The 19,277-nt window shown below is 44.1% G+C and overlaps 1 protein-coding gene and 1 long non-coding RNA gene across 19 annotated transcripts in view; one reads left to right on the top strand and one right to left on the bottom strand.

Moving 5' to 3' along the window:
• LOC139053753 (uncharacterized) overlaps window positions 1–6,191 on the top strand; it is a 33,365-nt gene extending 27,174 nt beyond the window's left edge. The window contains exons 3-4 of one of the 2 annotated variants that reach the window (XR_011510758.1): window positions 94–5,419; window positions 5,782–6,191. This is a non-coding gene — a long non-coding RNA (uncharacterized lncRNA). Of the gene's footprint in view, window positions 1–93 lie in introns of both variants that reach the window. The other variant, XR_011510757.1, reaches the window with a different exon arrangement.
• LOC139046739 (uncharacterized) overlaps window positions 1–19,277 on the bottom strand; it is a 49,391-nt gene that overhangs the window by 7,985 nt on the left and 22,129 nt on the right. For 5 of the 17 annotated variants that reach the window (XR_011510750.1, XR_011510747.1, XR_011510751.1 and 2 more), the window contains 2 exons: window positions 14,185–14,506; window positions 8,178–8,240 (listed from right to left, as the gene is read on the bottom strand). Coding sequence is in view for 5 of the 17 variants with exons in the window: in XM_070530537.1 (XP_070386638.1) it covers window positions 7,910–7,964; window positions 8,178–8,240; window positions 14,185–14,368; window positions 18,587–18,662 (378 nt within the window). In the remaining 12 variants the exon portion in view is untranslated. Of the gene's footprint in view, window positions 1–6,326; window positions 7,965–8,177; window positions 8,241–14,184; window positions 14,507–18,586; window positions 18,891–19,277 lie in introns of those variants that run through there. The other 12 variants (XM_070530534.1, XM_070530533.1, XM_070530536.1 and 9 more) reach the window with 8 other exon arrangements.

Here is a 19,277-nt window from a genome sequence, read left to right as displayed (position 1 = left end):
TGGTGTAAATGGTGTAGTAGAACCACCATTAAGCATGTGTTGGAAGTCCAGTGCTTAAGTTAGAATAAACCACCCGGTTATCTTTTTCCACAGCTACAGTAAACAAAAGCTGAAGCGGCCTTCAAGTGTTAAGTGTGGAAAAAGATGTTTTGCGGCAATGGCTGTGACCGAAGACAACACAGGTATGTATGTGGTTTTCCAATTCAAGCACAGAGGCCACGACTTTGAACTGGGTCGTGTTTTTCTGTCCAAGTCGGAATGAGCTGCTATTGCTGGTAAGAAACCACTTTTGCTCTGCTTTATAATACATAAAGAGTGGTTGTTGAGTTTTCAACACCCCAAATACAAGGCAATACTCATGCCAGACCATGCAGTGAACTTGGAGCACATGTTAGTGCGCTTGAAATTCATGATTTCCACATCATTCGAGGCCACCTTTACTGACTGCAGGGCATTATAGTTAATGACATCATAAACATGTTTATCATTTTGCTACATTGTATCAATGCCTGAAGAGTTCAGAGAGAGAGAGAAAAAAGGGAACCGTTCTCTAATTTCACAGTGGTAACAACTACCTTGGCACAGCCAGTGGCCTATATTTGACCTATATGGCTATTCTTATTGCAGGCAACAACTTTAGTTATACTTGTTTGCATCATTTCATGTACCAAGCAGGAAGGTGTAGTGCCTCCCGGTGCACTGTAGGCCACGCAGCAGACTGTGGCTTTTTCTCTTTCTGCTTTATTTTTCAGGCTTGCAGTTAACTGGATTGGTATGACTTGTGATCCTAGTGGGATTCAGTGTCTCAAAATAGCAGTAAGGTGGAATAATTTCCACTTGGGATTACTTAAGGTGCATTGTACATAATTATGTCTGCCATTTTGCCGAAACTGATGTGCAAGTATTACAGACATCGATGAAACTGCGACCTCTCACCACTACTGTAGGTCATCCACAGCAGATGTGCTTTCCATGTGAAACTTTCATCAGCTCAAGTTGTATTTTACTCTACTATATGTAGGGCTCACAAACCATGTGCCATACTTTCTGGACTATAATTTGAACTGTTGTACAAGTCACCCCCTTTCCCCCTCTTTTCACAACCTTCAAAGAAAAATTATGTGTATATAACTCATTGTATAAGATGCATCTATCTTAACTTGGGTCAGCATCGTGAAATGCGATTGTGCATGTTTATACAATTATCCTAATATGTCGTACTTACCTATTTCAGGGCACTAAACTTCAGTAAAAAAAAAAATTTCATGAGCCGCACATTCTAGCAGGTAAAATAAACTGCAAGTACATTGCTGGAGAAAAAGAGTGTCTCATGTTGGTCTTGCATATATAAGTTACACTGTTGTATAATACGCTTGGACGAAAATGAAAAGAATAGTGGCACCTATGGTTTGGAAAATATGGTACCTAAATATTTTGAATGCTCATGAATCAGCTATGTGAATGAAACATGATTGGAACGATCACGATAATTAGGCTTATACCCCTGTCACACGGCAAATCTAATGTCATTTCTTACGATTAATGTCATTATTGCAGCATGCTGCCACAAGGCGAAAACTGTCATTTGAAAATGATGACAATGACGATAGTAAAAAAAAAAAAAAGACACGCCTCAAACTCACTTTTGTCCAATAATTATTTTCCAATGTGCTAAATTCCACTAGAATACGTGATCGTTGCTTTCAAACCGTAGCGTTCGATCACTAACTTGTCGACATTGCCAACGAAGTCGAGTCGAGCTAAGGCAAGCAACAGGGCGAAGAGAACGATACGTGCGTCCGCTACATCTGCTAAAGTGGTAAGAGAAGGGCAGTTGCATGTCATCGCCGTTCTGATGTGCATGCGAGCTTCTAATATCCTCATTCTTGGTGCGTGCCACAGGTAAACACGCGCACGCTTTTATGCCAAGTCAATTGAAGTGGCCGCGGCCGATGCTCCGGTGAGAACCAACACAACTGCTGCAGCGAAAGCTAAAGACGGCTGTCTGGTCACTGGACTGAGAGTAGTTTTCTGTATTTACGCACGTGATGGACTTTAACGTCGTTAAAGCAATAATTAGGTAATAAAATGGATAGAATAACAGTGATTTTTTGTTAAAACAACAAAGAAGCATGTACTGTTTGCAAAACACTGGTAAACTTGTGGTGTCGAGGATACACATTCAGTTCCAAACTAATGCAAATGAGTTTGGCGAACTCATTTGTTTGTAAATGTCATATACGAAAATGTTATGTTTTACCGTGTGACACTAAAGAAATGGCATTATCAGCAAATGTCATTCGTTGTAAATGACATTAGATTTGCCGTGTGACAGGGGTATTCAGGGTGCCTACCAACCGGGAAAACTGGGAATTCTCAGGGATTTTGAGTAGTCTGGAAAAAGTCAGGGAAAACTCAGGGAATTTGGGCCTCTATCAGGGAAAATTAGCGGCAATTTTATTGAAAGGGTCGAAAGTCGCGGTAATATGCTGGCTCGAGTAGCAGACAGGAATCGTAATGACTCGTCGTTGGCAGGAGGAGTTGCCAGTGTACAGTCAACGAGCGACTTTCCAGATTCCTGATAATTTGGACGGCTTCGCGGCGCCACCTCGTACCCTATAATGTCAACGTATCAGAACGTGTGAAATTTCCGACACAAGAACTCCTTGCCGTTAGATTTTCCGGACGTTTTGCCGCGACCGCAGGTTCGAAACGGCATTAATCAAAGGCACCACCGCTGCCGTTTTCATTACTTCGCCGCCTCGAACCGGCACTCGCACGCAGATCCGCTGGCACCCGTTGCCACCACTGCGGCAACGCTAGGCCTAGCTGCTTCGACGTTCGCTACGAAGCTTCTTGCCATTGGGTGCCGAACTTTTTATTGAAAGAATTCGCTGCTGTCAGCAATGGCACGGACTCCACCTTTGTGGTCCTTGCGATTGGCTTAGAAACTTGGAAAACACGGTGTGTTGCATAATGCCGGTTCGTGAAAGTCAGCCACTGTACAGAAATGTTACTCGGTAAAGCTTACGGAAAAGTATTGCAGTGAAGCATAACAAGCGTGGGAAGGGGCGCCACGGAATACAGTATGTATATCTTAATTATGCACGCGGGCACCCGGCATTTCCTGTCACAGTACGAGCACAGGTATGCCTAATATGTGTACCGACAGGCCTTCAGAGCGTTTTCGAACGTGCCTGTGGCGGTTTGAGCCCCTAAGGGCAGTAAATGACACGCATTTATTTTTTTCCAACTGGCCGATTTTTCGGACGTTTTCGCGGCCCCTAGGGAGCTCGAAAAATCGGTCGTGGACTGTGCAACTGATCAAGATGCTTCAAATGGTTCTTGGGGCGAACGAGTGGCGGAAGGCGGACAAGAACAGAAGTGACCTACGCATTGAGGAATAAATGAGAAAGGAAGCTTGTTGCCGCCGTTTTGAAAGAGCTTGAGCTCAAAAAGTAAAGTTTTGGCTGATGCCGAGATGCAGGTGTCCCTCATCCAAACCAAAATACACTCTTTGAAGCAGTGCAACACAACACTCTGGCGTCGTGCGTGGGCTGAGAGTATGTCAGGACTATTGAGGTTGACATACGAGCTGTTGAGAGAGAATCTCAATTGTGACAGAGTTCAGGCCTCATGCCACTGAGGTTGCTATCAGTTGATAGAAATAGCTCATATTAGAAAATATTTGCCTTTGTATGCATCTCCTTTTTATTCGTATTTGATAATGTCCGACCTTATTTGCAATTGTTTTCGAAGACACTTTATTTGCTGTGCATTTTACTAACCCCTGCCGTCTATTCTCTTTTTGAATAACATAAACACTGCTCCTTAGTATTCAAATTGGATTAAGCTGCTTTTTTTTTCATGTGCTTACTAGAGAGTGACAGCATCAGGCGATATGGTTTCAGCCCGTGTTGATATAAAACAGTTCTGCATCACTCAGGGAAATTTGCAGTGGCACTCAGGGAAAACCTGGAAAACTTGGGGAATTTCGAAATGTCAACTTGGTAGACACCCTGAGTATTAGACGTGAACTCGTAAAACAGCTTCAAGTGTCCAGTCAGTACTCTACTTGACTGAAATGATACCTTTAACTCAAAAACCCACATGACTGCATAGCCTTCAAAGCATACATTCACAGGTGTGTCTGCTCCGTAAATATGGATGAATGACTGATAAATCAACTATATAAATAATTGCTGAAAGCTTTAATTGACAGTTTTTATATTGACATTAATAAAATTATGTCCATCAATGCAGTCAGTAACAGTGATGTTTATATTTAAGTTAATCTAGAAATGCTGCACGTTTTCGATTGCCGACTCTGTTTTGCCCTTCTATGGTGGCATGCCACTATGGAAGTGGCAATAACTTCTGCTATGGAATGCAATTGGAAAATGAAGTCCTAACTGAAGGATAGAAATTGTAAATAATGGCAATATTTAGTAAAGGAAATAAAAGTGGAAGACATTTTTGCCCTGGGTAGGATATGAACCACAATCTTCACATGTCCAGTCCAGTGCAATGTTTTCACAATGCTTCAGTAATGTCTTTTGTGCGAACAAGGTTACCAACAGTGAAGGATGAAATTGGCAGCCTAGCTGTAAACTTGGTACACACAATAAATTTCTTCACTTACGTACCTGATAACACTGGTGCAGATAATCCCTATGACGGTTTATCAATGACACCAAACATTGAAACACTTAAATATGTAATCTTGCCTCTTCAAATGTAAGGTAACCGTGTAGTGTAATTCAGAAATGTAATTTTGCCTCTTCAGCAGCTGAAGGCTGCATAGCACCATGTCCTTGCAAAGAGCTGGCCTAAAAAGAACAAAAATTGCGACAGCTTGAACTATTTAACACCCCCCATTGCAAAAGGTTTTTGTAAGTCAATGTAACTCATTATTCAATTAAAGGAATTCTAAATAATGATATTAAAAAATGTTCATCAGTGCCCATTTCACTTCTTTGCGTGCTCGGTAATAGTTATTTATGCTTCAACTAATATACACTTTTTCTCTACTCTCTCAAGACAAGCTGCGAGAAGGCGTGTCCATTGATGCAGTACTGGATAATGTGCGGTCCAACGTGGATGAGACATTGCACCGCATCAACCTGTTAAGCAAGCAGGGTCTCCGCAACATAATGAGGGATGCCAGAGTCTCAAAGACCGAGCGGCTGCATGATAATGACTATGTGAGCGTGCAACTCTGGGTTGAGAGGATGCATAGTGAAAAGGAGAACCCATTGCTCTTCTTTAAACACCAAAAAGTGACATTCTTTTAGAGAAAAAATGAGGACCTTTTGGATGACATATTTTATGCTAGTCATCATGACCACACCACAACAGGAGCTTTTCAAGAGGCTTGGAACTGATCGTGTATGTGTCGATGGAACACATGGAACAGCAGGTGAGCAGTACTATATAAATGCACTAATAATAAAAGCAAAAAAGAGGGAATGCTGTCTGAGAATAATTACAATAGATATGATGAGTAGTATTCCTTCACACATGATTTTTCTCTTAATTTTTCTCACATTTTTTAATTGATGCAGTTCTCGATTATCAGTAACAGAGAAAGAATGAATTCATCGCTCTGTACACTGGTGATATCATTCCATTGCTACTGTCCACATCGCTACATGCCCTGCATATCCTGTCTGTATTGGCACCACGCAGTTATGATAGGTCACATAATATAGCTCATCACATTTGTCTTGTGGGGATGCGCGACTGTCGCACGTCCCCTGATATGTTGTTTTTTCTGTATAGCTTCCGTCTCCTGCATTGCGGCTTCGCCGCGGGCCCCAGGCCATGCGAGAGATGGCGCGAGTGTTGCGCTGCCAACGCCGCCTCACGGCAGGGTTACTTGGGGGCGCAAGGGAGAACACGCTTCCTCTTTGGTTCGGGACGGCAAGCAGCGCGGACGTGCCAGGCGTGCGCCGATCCATGCTTCTGCAAGACCGTCTCGTGAGGCCTTATATGACCGTTCGCGTGACCGTACACGCGAACAACCAGGCGTTGGGATCCAGCAAGGGGCGAACATATTCGCTCGCTATCCGGTCACGGTGAGTAGGACTTCCGCGATTTGTCGCGCGCCCATTGGCATGTTTTGTGGATAGCAACTTGGCTAGCAGGCATTGATCTATGAAAGGTGCAATAAATGCCTTTGTGATTGTTTGCACTACTGTATTGTCGTTCCTTTGACCCAAGAGTACGGGATGAGAATCCCACAGTCTAGGGTGCAGAAACAGTGCATTGCACTGTGTATTAGTGCCTTCTGTCAGAGGTACAGCTGTCTCGAGGCTGTTTGGCATACTGAACTGTTTGCCAATTAGGCGAATCACTGATTACTGCTACAGTCAAAGGTGCTTTTTCTTGGCGGCAAGGGGTGGTTCCCTGAGGACTGCAAAAACAAAACATTTAGAAAATCAGGCAGTCCAAAAAAAAAAAATTAATGCATGCCTTTTACTGCCATTTAAAGGGAGGTGCTAGTCGAAAACATAAGAACCTAGAACTATGAAACCCCAGCTGTTTACATACTCTCTTAGGGTAATTTCAAATACTATATAAACAAGTTTTATATCAAGTTGCATAGGTTTTGTTCTGTACAACGACAATGTGTAAAACGTCGGCATTCTTGCCCCCACTTTTTTATCTCTAAACTTCCATAATTGCAGACCAGTGATGACGCATAATCCTCCAAATCAACTGCAGAATACTGAAATATGTTACCGAAATTAATACCAAAATCGTTATTCACTGTTATGTTTTAAAAAGTGCATATAAGAAGTGTTAAATTAGAACCTGTGAAACCATTTCAAAATGTTTAGACAACCAGTAAGTGTTACTTAAGATTTTATCTTACGTACGTAAGTGATGTTGAAGATTAACCCCTCAGTGGTGGTGGTCAAGACAGTTTAGGATTTCAAGCACAAAGTTGTCATTCTGGAGCAGTTTAGGAGCAGAATTTTTTTTTCTACTTCGTGTTCCAAAAGTTTTTTTGGAACACTTGGAGTAGTACAGAAGTAATCTAGCCCTTTGGTGGAGCTTGTTATTACTGTGCAGTCAGTAAGTGCTGCTCAAGAGTGAAGCAAGACACTCTTGAGACACTCTTAATCAGTGTACTGGCAGACCAGAGCTTTTTTGGACGTGCCTGTGGCGATTTGGGCCCTTAAGGGCAGTAAAAGACATGCATTCATTTTTTTTGGACATTGTAGCGGCCCTTAGGGACTCTGAAAAATCGGACTGTACAACTGACCAAAAGGATGCTTCAAATGGTCCATGGGGCGAACACGCAGCGGAACGAGGACAAGAATAGGAAGGACCATTGCATTGAGGAATGACTGGGAAAGGAACTGTGCCGCCGCCTCTTTGAAGGAGCTTGAGCTCAAAAAGCAAAGTGTTGGCTTACACTAAGATGCAGGTTACCCACATCCACACCAAAATAAACCCCTTAAAGCAGTGAAATGCAACACTGAAGCATTATGCGCAGTCTGAGAGTATCTCAGGACAGTTGAGGTTGACTTTCCAGTTGCTTGGAGAATCTGATATGTGACAAAGTTCGGGCATAATACCAATGAGCTTGCTATCAGTTGATACAAATAGCTCTATTTGCTTTTGTATGCATCTCTTTTTATTCGCATTTTAAAATGTTTGACTATTTACCGTGAGCTAGACCACTTTTTTTTTACAGTGAAGCTGTCTATTGCTAAGATCTGGCAGATCGCATCCGCGCATAGACCAACAATTTTTCATACGATGGGCCGATCCCGAAGAAAGTGCAATACCATGCCAACCCGAGGCAGAAGTAAAGCAAGCATTAAGCACTCCCCATATGTGGGCTGATCCCGAAGGTCGTGAAATGCCAGTCCAACCTGCAGCGGAGATGAAGCAGGCTTTAAGCACTCCGCACACATGGGCCAATCCCATAGGTAGTGCAATACCAGGCTGACCTGCGGCAGAAGTGCAGTTCACCATTAAGGGGCCCACATACGCAGCTCCGCTGGTCAGCCTTCACAGAGTAAAAGGGCACCGAGTTTCTTTCGAAGATATTTTAGTAGCTGTGCATTTTACAAACCCCTTGTTTCAGTTTTCTATTTTGAATAAAATAAACACTACTCCTTACTGTTCAAACTGCATTGTTTTTATTTTTTTAACATGCTTACCAGAGAGTGACAGCATCAGGTGACATGGTGTCAGCCCATCTTGACGTGAAACTTGGTGAAAACCTGAAAAAAATCGGAGAATTTGAAAATGTCAACTTGGATACATTGTTCTTCTAAGCATGCAGTATGGCACATAAGCCTGGAGGTTAACGAAGAATCTCGAGAACACGTTAAGGACCGTACAAAGAGCAATGCAATGATAAATGTTAAGAGACAGGAAGAGAGCGGTGTGGATCAGAGAGCAAATAGGGATGGTCGATATTCTAGTAGACATTAAGAGGAAAAAATGAAGCTGGGCAGGCCATGTAATGCATAGGGTAGATAACCAGAGAACCATTAGAGTTGCAGAATGGGCGCCAAGGGAAGGGAAGTTTCGCCAAGGATGACAGAAAACTAGGTGAGATGATGAAATTTGAAAGCACAAGTTCGCATCAGCTAGTGCAAGACAATGATAATTGCAGGGAGGCTCCTTCGTTCTGCATCGAACTTTAAGGTAGGATGATGATGATGGTGAATGCGTGCAACTCTTTAAAAAGAAATTTGGGCCGGAAATAGCTTGCACAGTTCACCAAGACACGAAACCAAATTCGTATGCTTTGCCACTAACACGGATGTATTCCAGCGAAGCTAACTTATGAAAAGCGGCCACCATTGTGTAATCATCTATTTAATTGTTGGAACAGCTTGCGAAACATAGCATGATGTGTTGGAAGGAGCCCCGTAACTTTTTTTTTTTTATAGCTGGCTATAATATGCACATGCTGAATTTTTTATAATTAATGCTATGTGATGTGCAAAGTAAGCAGCAATTTTATCCAGTATTAAAACGTACCTTAGTGTAACAGTACAATGAGAGACGTAATCAAGAATTTGTATGTATGCACATCTGAGTACGCATGCATGCGTGCTGTAATCCTTGAAACTGGTGCACTGGTCTTAGTGCAGCTTGGTAGCTCATAGTTTGTGAGGGGATTCGTAATGGCAGTGCTCCACCACGCCACAATGCAGCAGTCAACGCTGATAGTGTATCCACACGCCGGACAGCTCCGTGCAAATCTGTGCCGCGGACGCTTAATCCGCCGCCCGTCTGGCTGCGAAGCCCATCCAGACGACGGACGGACTGAGCAGACGACCGCGCCGGAAAAATAAACATGGCGGCACCACCCGAAGCGACTGCCGTCCGCCTCGAACCTGTCAAGTCGTCATCGTCCACTGTGTGACCCATAATTTTCAAACTGAGGCTTGTATTTGGTTTATATTTGTGCCCAGAAGCTTCAACAGCAATCTATTCGTGATGAGTGGGCACCGTTTCCGAAAGAGATACTCAGATTCTCTGCGTGTAGGCTTAGAGTGGCTGTATGGCTGAACATGGCCTCGACGATGTTGTGGCGGCCCGGGCGGATCTCAGTGGATGTAAGTTATTATGATTGCTTGTTTCTACTCACTCTAGATGGCGCCATCGGTGTAACAAAGACTTTGTCATACGTGTTTTTCACTCTGAATGAAAATGGCAATCGAAAGGAAACGACGGTTGGCCGCAATGGCTGTCGTTTTGTCCGAATTGGATGATGACGAGTGCTTGTTTCATCGAAAGAGGTCTTGTTATGCTCTCGTGTCCGCGTAATCGGTGAGAGCCATGTCCCACAACGCGGCGAACTGCTCCACGAGATGTAAGAACAAAGTTACCTCATCCATTCAGGTTCATTTCAGTCGCTCTTGTGCGAATCGCACGCTCGCGAACAGACACGAATGGTGTCAGCAGCGATGAAGCTGTTTCAGAAAGATCCCAAAGCCGCGCTTGTTGCCAGACTGTAGAGCATGCTAGGCTAAATCCGCAGCATTCGACTCCCAAAATCCGGATGCGAAAAATAGCACGGCATTTGGGGTGCGATCTTGTACGCGTTCCAAAATAGAACGGAGGCGGTCCGTTCTACCGAGCCGCACATGGTTGGTCAGTTTGAACGGTGAAGAACGCCATGACGTCAATTGTGAAGTGATATCTGCTGTCAATCATTCCGTGTTGTCTGCTATCGGACAAACGCAACGAAACGGACCGCCTCCGTTCGAGTTTGGAACGCGTACAAGATCGCGCCCTTGTTGTCCGTGGGGGTCGCGGATGACGCGCGGACGGCACAAATCCGTGACGCGTAGTCACGTGATGCGCCGTCCATCGTGTAGATCCACCATGAAGAGAGGAAATGCTAATCTTACCGACGCTGCACATTTTTTATTTATTTATTTATTTAGAAAACACCTTACAGGCCCTGTCGGGTATTGAGTAAGGGGGGCAATGTAACAAAGAACTGTTAAGTACAATGGAAACAACTCAAAAATAAACCTAAGACAACTGTACAGTGGCTGAACTAAAAACAAAACAAAGCACAGCATGATCAAGCATAGCGGATATATAAAAGGAAGGAGATTATGTAAAAAGCATGCACAGGCGTTCACGAAATATTTTACGATCAGTTATCGTGACGATATCATCGGGAAGACCATTCCGGTGGATATGCCACGAGGTACAGCAGATAAATTGAAAGCAGTGGTTTTACCGAAAATGCGCTAGAAGCTAAAATGATTATGTAATCTTGAAGACGTACGGACGGGGGTTTTGAGGGGTAATATGCATGGCTTATCGGAATGAACATATTTGTGAAATAGACAGAGCAAAGCAATCTTCCGGCGGATGTCTAGGGGCTGTAAAGAAATATTGAGCTTGATCTGCGTTATACTTGACTTTCGATCAAAATTCCGAGTTATATGTCGGGCAGCTCTGTTCTGGATGCGTTCCAGCATGGTTATTGAATATTCTTGGTGTGGTGACCATACAGCTGATGCAAATTCTAATTGCGGGCGTACAAATGTCAGGTATGCTAATTTATGCACGTCAGCAGATGAATTTTGCAAGTTGCGCCTCAGAAAGCCAAGGGTTTTAGATGCAGTTGCGCAAATTGTAGTGATATGCGGAGACCAAGAAAGGTTACTAGTGAGGTTTACACAAGGTATTTGTAAGTAGTGGTACGTGACAGGTTCGTGTTATTTATGGTGTATGTGAATATGGAGCTAGTGCACTTGCGTGAGAATGATATATTACATTTGTAAGGGTTAGGAGACATTTTCCATATATTACACCAGTCGGTAATAATGTGAAGGTCATGCTGCAAGGCAGTATGATCGTTAATAGAATTAATTTGTCAGTAAACAACGCAATCGTCGGCGAACAGTCGTATGCAGGAGGAAATGTTTGAAGGTAGGTCGTTAATAAATATTAGGAAAAGCAGAGGCCCTAACACACGCCCCTGTGGTACACCAGACGTGACCTCAGTGACAGGAGAAGGAGAAAAAGTTTCTAAGCCAAGAAAGGGTTAGTGAGTCGATACCTAGATGAGATATTTTAGAAATGAGCCAGCAATGGGCAACGCGATCAAATGCTTTTGAAAAGTCCAGGAAAATGGCGTCTATTTGTTGACTGTTGTTCATACTGCTATGTAGATCGGTGGTAAATTCTAGTAACTGTGTTTCACAAGATAGACCTTTCCTGAAGCCATGCTGTTTCTGAAAGAAAAAGTTATTTTTTTCTAGGTGCGTGTAAATGTGCGAGGCGATTATGTGTTCAAATAGTTTGCATGACACAGATGTTAGCGATATTGGGCGATAGTTTTCAGGCCTATGTCTATCTCCAGTTTTAAAAATGGGGACAACCTTCGCAATCTTCCAGTCAACGGGCAAGACACCAGACGACAAGGACTGCTTAAAGATATGATATAGGATGACACTTGAAGTAGATACTGTGTTTTTTAATAGCTTAGTGTTAATATTGTCAATACCACAAGCAGATGTGGTTTTAAGTCCGTTAATGAGGCTAACAATGCCTTCAGTTGAGATATTTAAGGGTGCCATAAATGGGTAATCGTAATCCGGAACCACTGGAATATCAGAATGGTCTTCCCTCGTAAAAACAAAAGAAAAATATGCATTAAATAGTGATGAACATTCCCCGTCTGAAAGAGGTTGTTGTTTGTCGTCTAGCAGAGAAATATCAGAAGTGTGACCGGGTATTAACGGTTGCTAAAATTTTTGCGGATTAGTCTTCAGGAGAGAAGGTAAGTCGTGAGCGAAGTACTTGTCTTTAGAAGTGCGTAAGGCTAAAGTGTACTCACTAAGGAAATTTTTGCACTTGCTCCATGAGGACTCTCCCGATTTGTAGCATTGCGGTACAGACGTTTTTTTTTTTTATTACGTAGTGTTCGAAGTTTTTTATTGAACCATGGTTTAGATTTGTCGTTCGCTGCCGAAACGTACGGAATATATTTGTCTTTGTAAAAGTATCCAGTTTTCGTTAACGGAACGTTGGGAAAAAGACGGAAAGAATGAGTCACTGTTGATGGAAATGTAGTTAGCTTTGTTGTAATCCCGAATTTTTTTATGTTGAAACCCAGTGAATAACATGGGAATTCGGAGCGTCAGCTGAAGCAGCTTATGGTCACTGAAACCGTCAGAAATTAACACAGGACACACGGTTTCAGGTGCGGTAGTTAGTGCCAAATCTAAGAGGTTATTGTCACGGGTGGGTTGATTGATTACCTGAGAAAGATTTAAGTCCAAGGTTAATTCAATGAAATCGGTTGCGTGCTTGCACGACGATGACAAGCATGGCCAATTGATTTGGGGAAAATTGAAATCGCCAAGCAGATAAACATAACTAGTTGAACATTTCTGCATGGCAGTAACAATGCTTTCGCGTAGTTTATCAACAAATGGAAGGGACACTTCAGGGGGGCAGTAACAGACACCAACTAATATGTTTCCACAAATGGTTTGACAGGCAGCTCAGATAATCTCAAGTGATGAGGTGTCAACTTCATAAGAAGAAATCCTTTTATATATTGCAAGTAAGACACCACCGCCCTTTTTATCATTGTGGTCATGCCGATAAATGCTGAATATGTCACTTTCTATAAAAATTTCACTATCTGAAACATCGTGGTGTAGCCATGTTTCTGTTGGAGCTAGAACGTCGGGTTTGCTATCTTCTATAAAGGAACAAAATATATCGCGCTTATTTAGTATGCTGCGTATGTTAGTGTACGATATTGTGAGCAAACGAGATGATTTAGTAGAAGAGGGAAGTTTAGGGACCTGCGCCCCCGTAGATTTCTTTAGCTATCTGTTACATAATACGACGGTGTCTCTATCAACATTGTACATGTATTCCTTGTTGTTAATGCGCATCTTGTCAAGTGAAAGTTTGCAGGGTTTGTCCTGTGCTCTTGCATATTCTAACAGCTTTTTTCTTGCTAAGTGAGTGCTTGGCGCGAAATCCTCGCGGACAGATCAGCGGGAGCCTTTTAGCTTCCTTGCAGAAGCCAAAATATTCTGTTTGTCTTTAAATGTGACAAGCTTAGCGATTATTGGCCTGCATTTGTCATGAGCGAATCGACCAATTCTGTGCACTCGTTCAAACTGGTCGCTTGATAAAGTAAGCCCCAGCCTTTCAGCGCAGAGTTTGACGACGTTTTGCTCTGAACTCGTCCAATCTTCACCGGACTCATCGCTGATGCCAAAAAACAGTAAATTTGATCTACGTAATCTGTTTTCGGCGTCCTCGCACCTTGAGGCTATGGTTATTAACTGGCGTGAAAATGACTGGATGCCGTCAGGTATGTCTGTCCCAAAGGTTTCGCGTAGGCTAAGGTTGGACTTGAGAGTGGCGACTCTGTCCTTAAGGCATTTCACCTCAACATCTGTGGCGTCCTGCTTCTCTTTTATCCCCTTAAGCTCCACCAAAATTGCAGTTTGGCCTGCTGCTATCCTGCGTACAATGTCTAAAACAGAATCTTCAGGTCCAGGATTAAGTTCGACATCCCCAGACAGCATCAATCGCAACAAGTCGCACAAAGCAGCAGAGTGCGCGTTTGACACTGTCATAGAGCTCAATCGGGCACGACACCGCTATTAGACAGCGATTATTGCACTTATAGCCACTGGTATTGTCCAGGTAACTAACCTGTAACAACAGAAGCGGTGAGCGTCCCATTGTCGTAGCGGCGTCGTGCCCAGCAGAGAGCAGTTGTGGCGGGCTTTTATATTGCGCGCCGGATCCGATGTTCGTGCTGGTGCATTGCCCGCGTTGCCAGGTGATGATTCCGTCATCCGCCAAAGCTGGTGCCGCACGTAGGCGCTCCCTCGTTCTGCGGTAGATCGACGATACCATTGTTGACAGGGCTCGGCCAAGGGGACCACGCATGCGCGTCCAAGGTACGTGACACACCCACGGAGCCAAGTTCCAGAATGACGGGAGGCCGGCAGGTCAGCCCGAGCAGGAGGAACTGTTACAACAGAAGCGGTGAGCGTCCCATTGTCGTAGCGGCGTCGGCTCAACAGGCCAATGAGAGTGCTGACACGTGAGCTTGAAGCTCGCCAGATCCATCTAACAATTTGTGCGTCGTACATGACAGCATAATCAACATTTAATCATCGATTTATTTCAACTACCATGTACGTCGACGTTGCTTCTTTAGTGCTGATACTTTGTTGACCCCCCCCCCCCCTTTCTTCAAGGATACTTCTGACAGTGAAAAATAACACTGAATGTCCACATCAACAGGAACGGGCAAAAGATGCAACCATTTGCGACCTTTCTAACAGAAGCTTGTATTGCCTCACTGGTGTCGGTGTTACCGCGCGAAAAAACCCAAGCTGCGCAAAAATAGAAATTGCTTATCAGGCTGCGGATTCGAACCACCGACCTCCGGATCGCGAGACCACCACGCTAACCGATTCAGCCACTGTCAGTTCATCAAACGCTGCCTTTAAGGTGGGTAAGTAGAAGCAGCGCAAGGCATGAGCCAATCACGGGCATCCCCTTCTTCCAGAGGAAGGAAAGGGTGTGTTCGCGTGTTTGCTCGCCCTACACCCGCAGTTTCCCACACCAGTTCAGGCCCAGCAGTCAGATGGGGAGGCCGCGTTTGGTCTGTTCTGCCAAAGAGCAGGCTGCATTGAAGGAATGGCAGTGGGAGCAGGCCACGTGTTGTGCGTTTGGCCAAAGAACAGGCAGTGTTTGATTGATGGCACCGGGAACTCATTCGAGAAAGGGGTCGACGTTGACGTGCCGCCCTCGCCGTGAGGCGTTACAAACAGCCTCAGATCCCAAGCTTCGCTTGCACCCCGCTTCACAGCAGTGGAAGGGCAGTAACTTTTTTGGCCTCCATCCTTGTGTCATAGTCCAAGCATGCTCTTGCTAAATAGAATCATTCTTGGCAACTAAAGGTTAGTGTTTAACCCTTTCGCTGTCACGGACGTACCGGTACGTCATCGCGCTTCCCCCCCAAAACTGTCACTGACGTACCGGTACGTTCTCTATCGTGCGTTAAAAATTTCGCGCCAGAGCGCAAAGCTGGCGCTCCTGGATTGGCCACGCACTCTGTTGACTCTTTCTACAAGTTTGTATATTCGCCCCGACCTGTGTTACTCCATGTATTGAAGAGTAGGGCGCGACGGCCACTCCCCACTTTCTCTTTGCTGAGTGGCGCGGTGGCTCCGTGTTCGCTGTATCATGCGTCGCGCGCGTGTGGTTATGGGTTCAAGGCTGGTTCTGCCGTCTCCGCTGGTTTGAAGGTTTTTATTTTTCTTCTGTTGGTGTGCCTGCTACGGCGCCTCAAGTTCAGGCGCACGTGCCGTTGCCTCTCCGAAAAGAGCGACTCGTTGCTGCTTTCGCTCTCTCGCCGCACCCTCGCTTTCGACTTGCAGCAGTAAACGTAAAGCCCTTCGAACTTTGTTTAGCCTTTTTCCATCTCTCTCTGTCATCTTGATCACGCAACGTCCCATTTATCTCCGTTGTGCGGGCGACTGAAAGCGCATCCTCCCTGCGCGCGGTTACTTTCGGATGGCTCAGCGCGCGGGACCTTCGTCTGCTCATTGGAGCGGTGGCTCAATTCCTATTCAGAATACGAGCCGAGCTCGGATTCGGACTCAGACAGAATCGCATGCGAGGAAGAGGGTTCCGCATCGTCAGATTCGGGTGTTGAAGGGATTTTATAGTCAGGCTGATGATGATGATGATGTTTACTAACAACAGCTGCAGAACACTGAAATGGGTATATTACATTGACTATGTTATTTTTATACCAATCATAATCAAAAATAAATTGCTATGTTCATTCCCTCTTATGCTCGTTCCCTGAAACCAAGCCGACACTGGGGGTGCGTCACGGTCAGAAAGGTCCGACAGCGAAAGGGTTAAGTGCAATTAAAGCTCCTCATTGGAACAGTCTCCAGGACTTCAGAATTTCACGATAAGTAGAATACCATTTTGTTGGTAAGTACCACGGCAGAGATAGTGACCTATAGGTAGATAATGAAAAAGCCAGTATTCAGTAAAAACTTATAAATGTAAAAAAATTTGGCCTAGTCTAGTTTAGAGTAATTGGCAAACCTGTTTTTGCAGTCTTATACTAGTGAAGGTTTAGCACTACAGGACTGTGCCAGTTCCATTATAGATTAACATTACTGAATATATTCTGCAATCACATTATTTATTCATAAATTACACTTGCGCAGGTAACATGCATGTACTGTCAAGAAGAGTAGATATGAGAGAGATTATACAGCTCGCAACGCACTGCAAAAATGAAAGGTCACAAAGCAAATATGTTCTTGTTAAAGAAGCATAACATTATCTGCAATGTTGTTAGAACTTCAAAAATAAGTTTTTTGTTGAAAGGCACAACTAGTAAACAACTATAGTAAGAATTTCATTTAAAGTTGGAGAAATAGTACAACTCTTGGCATTCTGGGGAGTTAAAAAGAGTGGAATTAAGAAATCTCAACTTTGTCAAGTAGGAATGAAATGGAGGGCCCACCCCATTTTGCAACTTTACTGTGGACCAGTGTATGCCAATATGGGAAGTAAGAAAAGAAATTTGGGTATTTCATGGTGCGTGTAGATCCATAGACTTTTGTTCCCAACGGTATCTTTTGATGACATGCCCAGTCTTTTTTTTTCTAGTCACTTGTTGCACTTTAATGCGATAAAATCTACTTGAACCTCTTGTGGTCGCAAGATCCGCAGGTGAGCTCGTTCCCTCAATCAGTTGCCACCACCCAGTCTCTACTCAACCATATCTTGTGAACAATATATACATCTTTTTTTTTTTCTGCCTCCTAGCATTTTGGGTGATATCCTGAGTGATGAAAACAAGCACTCCATAAAATCAGCAACATCTATCATTACAACAGATTCATAACAATAGTGCAGCCACTACATTGTTTTAGCTTTCCATACTAAATAAACTCACTGGGTCTGCGTTAGTGTGGGCAGGGGTAAGCTTGCACACGTAAGTTTTTGGTAACATTCATAACAAAGCAAACAAGCTTTCAGTACTATAAACCTTTGAGTCACATCAGCTACGTGGGAGCAAAATATACATTCAAAAAACAGAAAAAATAGGCACACTGTTATGTGCCACTAATCCTTTCCTAAAAAGCTGCAAGAATTTTAGGCGGTTTTGATAGAACTATAGCATGGCACAAAACTGATGGTGCTGTGCATTTGGTCACTGCAAGCAGCTGTACATTGTTAACCTCTCTGGCCAATCATGTCTGCTGCAGAAGCATCCCTAGTATGTCTCCCAATTTCAAGATACTTGATTTAGTGCAGTATCACTCTTTGTTGACCTTTTTATCAGACTGACGCAGACTACATGGTATAAAAAATTGGGCACTGAAAGCACCATGCCCCGCTCTGCTTTAATTGTTTCGCTTAAATCTTTTGTGTACCCAGCAGAAATTCTAGATTCTAAGCTTTTGTTTTAAATGTAACAAACCTCGTCAAATTTGGTGCAGTGGTTGCCGAGAAAAACGAATACTCCGTTTACATGTATTTAGATTGGAACACCCGAGCTAAAACTTCCTCTTAAACGCGCCCGCCACGCGGAGGCATTATTGCCGAGCCCAAACCGAAGGAGCAGTACGGGATCCACATTTTCTCTGCTGGAGGCACCGCCAAATTATACTGAACAAAGAAACGTTGCGTACCCTTAGTACACGTACAAATGTCCTCTTTATAGCGACAATGTAGGGGACTGCGGCTTGCACTGGCAGCCGGCTTTACCTATGCGCCGCCAGTCTGGTTCCTCAGACGTGTAACGATTGCGACAGTGTACGCGGCGCAAAAAGTACCTGAGACTCCTGCAAGACCAGACAAAACCTTGCCTATGTGCATTATCTAACTCCTTCTCATTACCGTTAAACAAAACTCGAGAACCCAGTAAAGAATTTCGTATTGAGCTGAGAGTACGCTGCACAAGGTCTACTGAAAGACGGAACTTTTAACGACAGCTTCTATGCTAACTTCAAGATGCATCGATAAGTAACTGTTCAATAACTGTAGAATAAATACGTCCACTTGCCTGTCTGTTCACGCCAATACCGCAAGCTCTTTTCAGAAGCACGAGACGGGCGCTGAAAAGCGTCGAGACATTTCATTCGGCGAAATTAACCGCTTGCATTTCCAATGCAGCGAAAAATCAAGTGAACGATTAGAGTGTATTTAACGACTTCGACGATGCAATCGGCCATTTTGGGAAGCTTTAGGCATGGATCGGCTTGGCTATTAGCCCCGAGAACGAACACGAGCGGCGCTGCGAGCGCCGCTCGCGTGACGTCAGGGCACGGACTCGCGCCTGTCGTCTGCTACAGTTCGGGCGTTGTCCGGGCGCTTTCTGCGGTGTTTTCGTTTGTTCGCCCTCGTTCTCTCTGCTTGTATAATTATGGTGGTCGTCTCAAATATATTTTTACGACGTCTTCCTTTGCGAACATTTATTCAAAGAGCTAAGTTCTTAGACAACAATGCAGCTCTCGAAGGCAACGCTACAGTGCCAGCCGAAGCGACGCAGACCAGCCCATTGCGGGTTTTTCATACGCGGATAGACAATCACAAAAGCATAGCCTATAGGAATCCAGTTATGATACCATACCTGCCGCGGTGCAACAAGTATGTCACAAAGCTGGCTATATATGACTTCTACAGCAGTCACGTTGATTTTATTCCGCTAAAACAGGTTTGCTCACGACGAGTAGTTCATAGTATAATATCGAATT

This window comes from Dermacentor albipictus, unplaced genomic scaffold (genome assembly GCF_038994185.2).
Source record: "Dermacentor albipictus isolate Rhodes 1998 colony unplaced genomic scaffold, USDA_Dalb.pri_finalv2 scaffold_186, whole genome shotgun sequence".
Taxonomy (NCBI): Eukaryota; Metazoa; Arthropoda; class Arachnida; order Ixodida; family Ixodidae; genus Dermacentor; species Dermacentor albipictus.
Note: the sequence above shows the minus strand (reverse complement) of the source record. Positions and strands in the feature narration are given on the sequence as shown.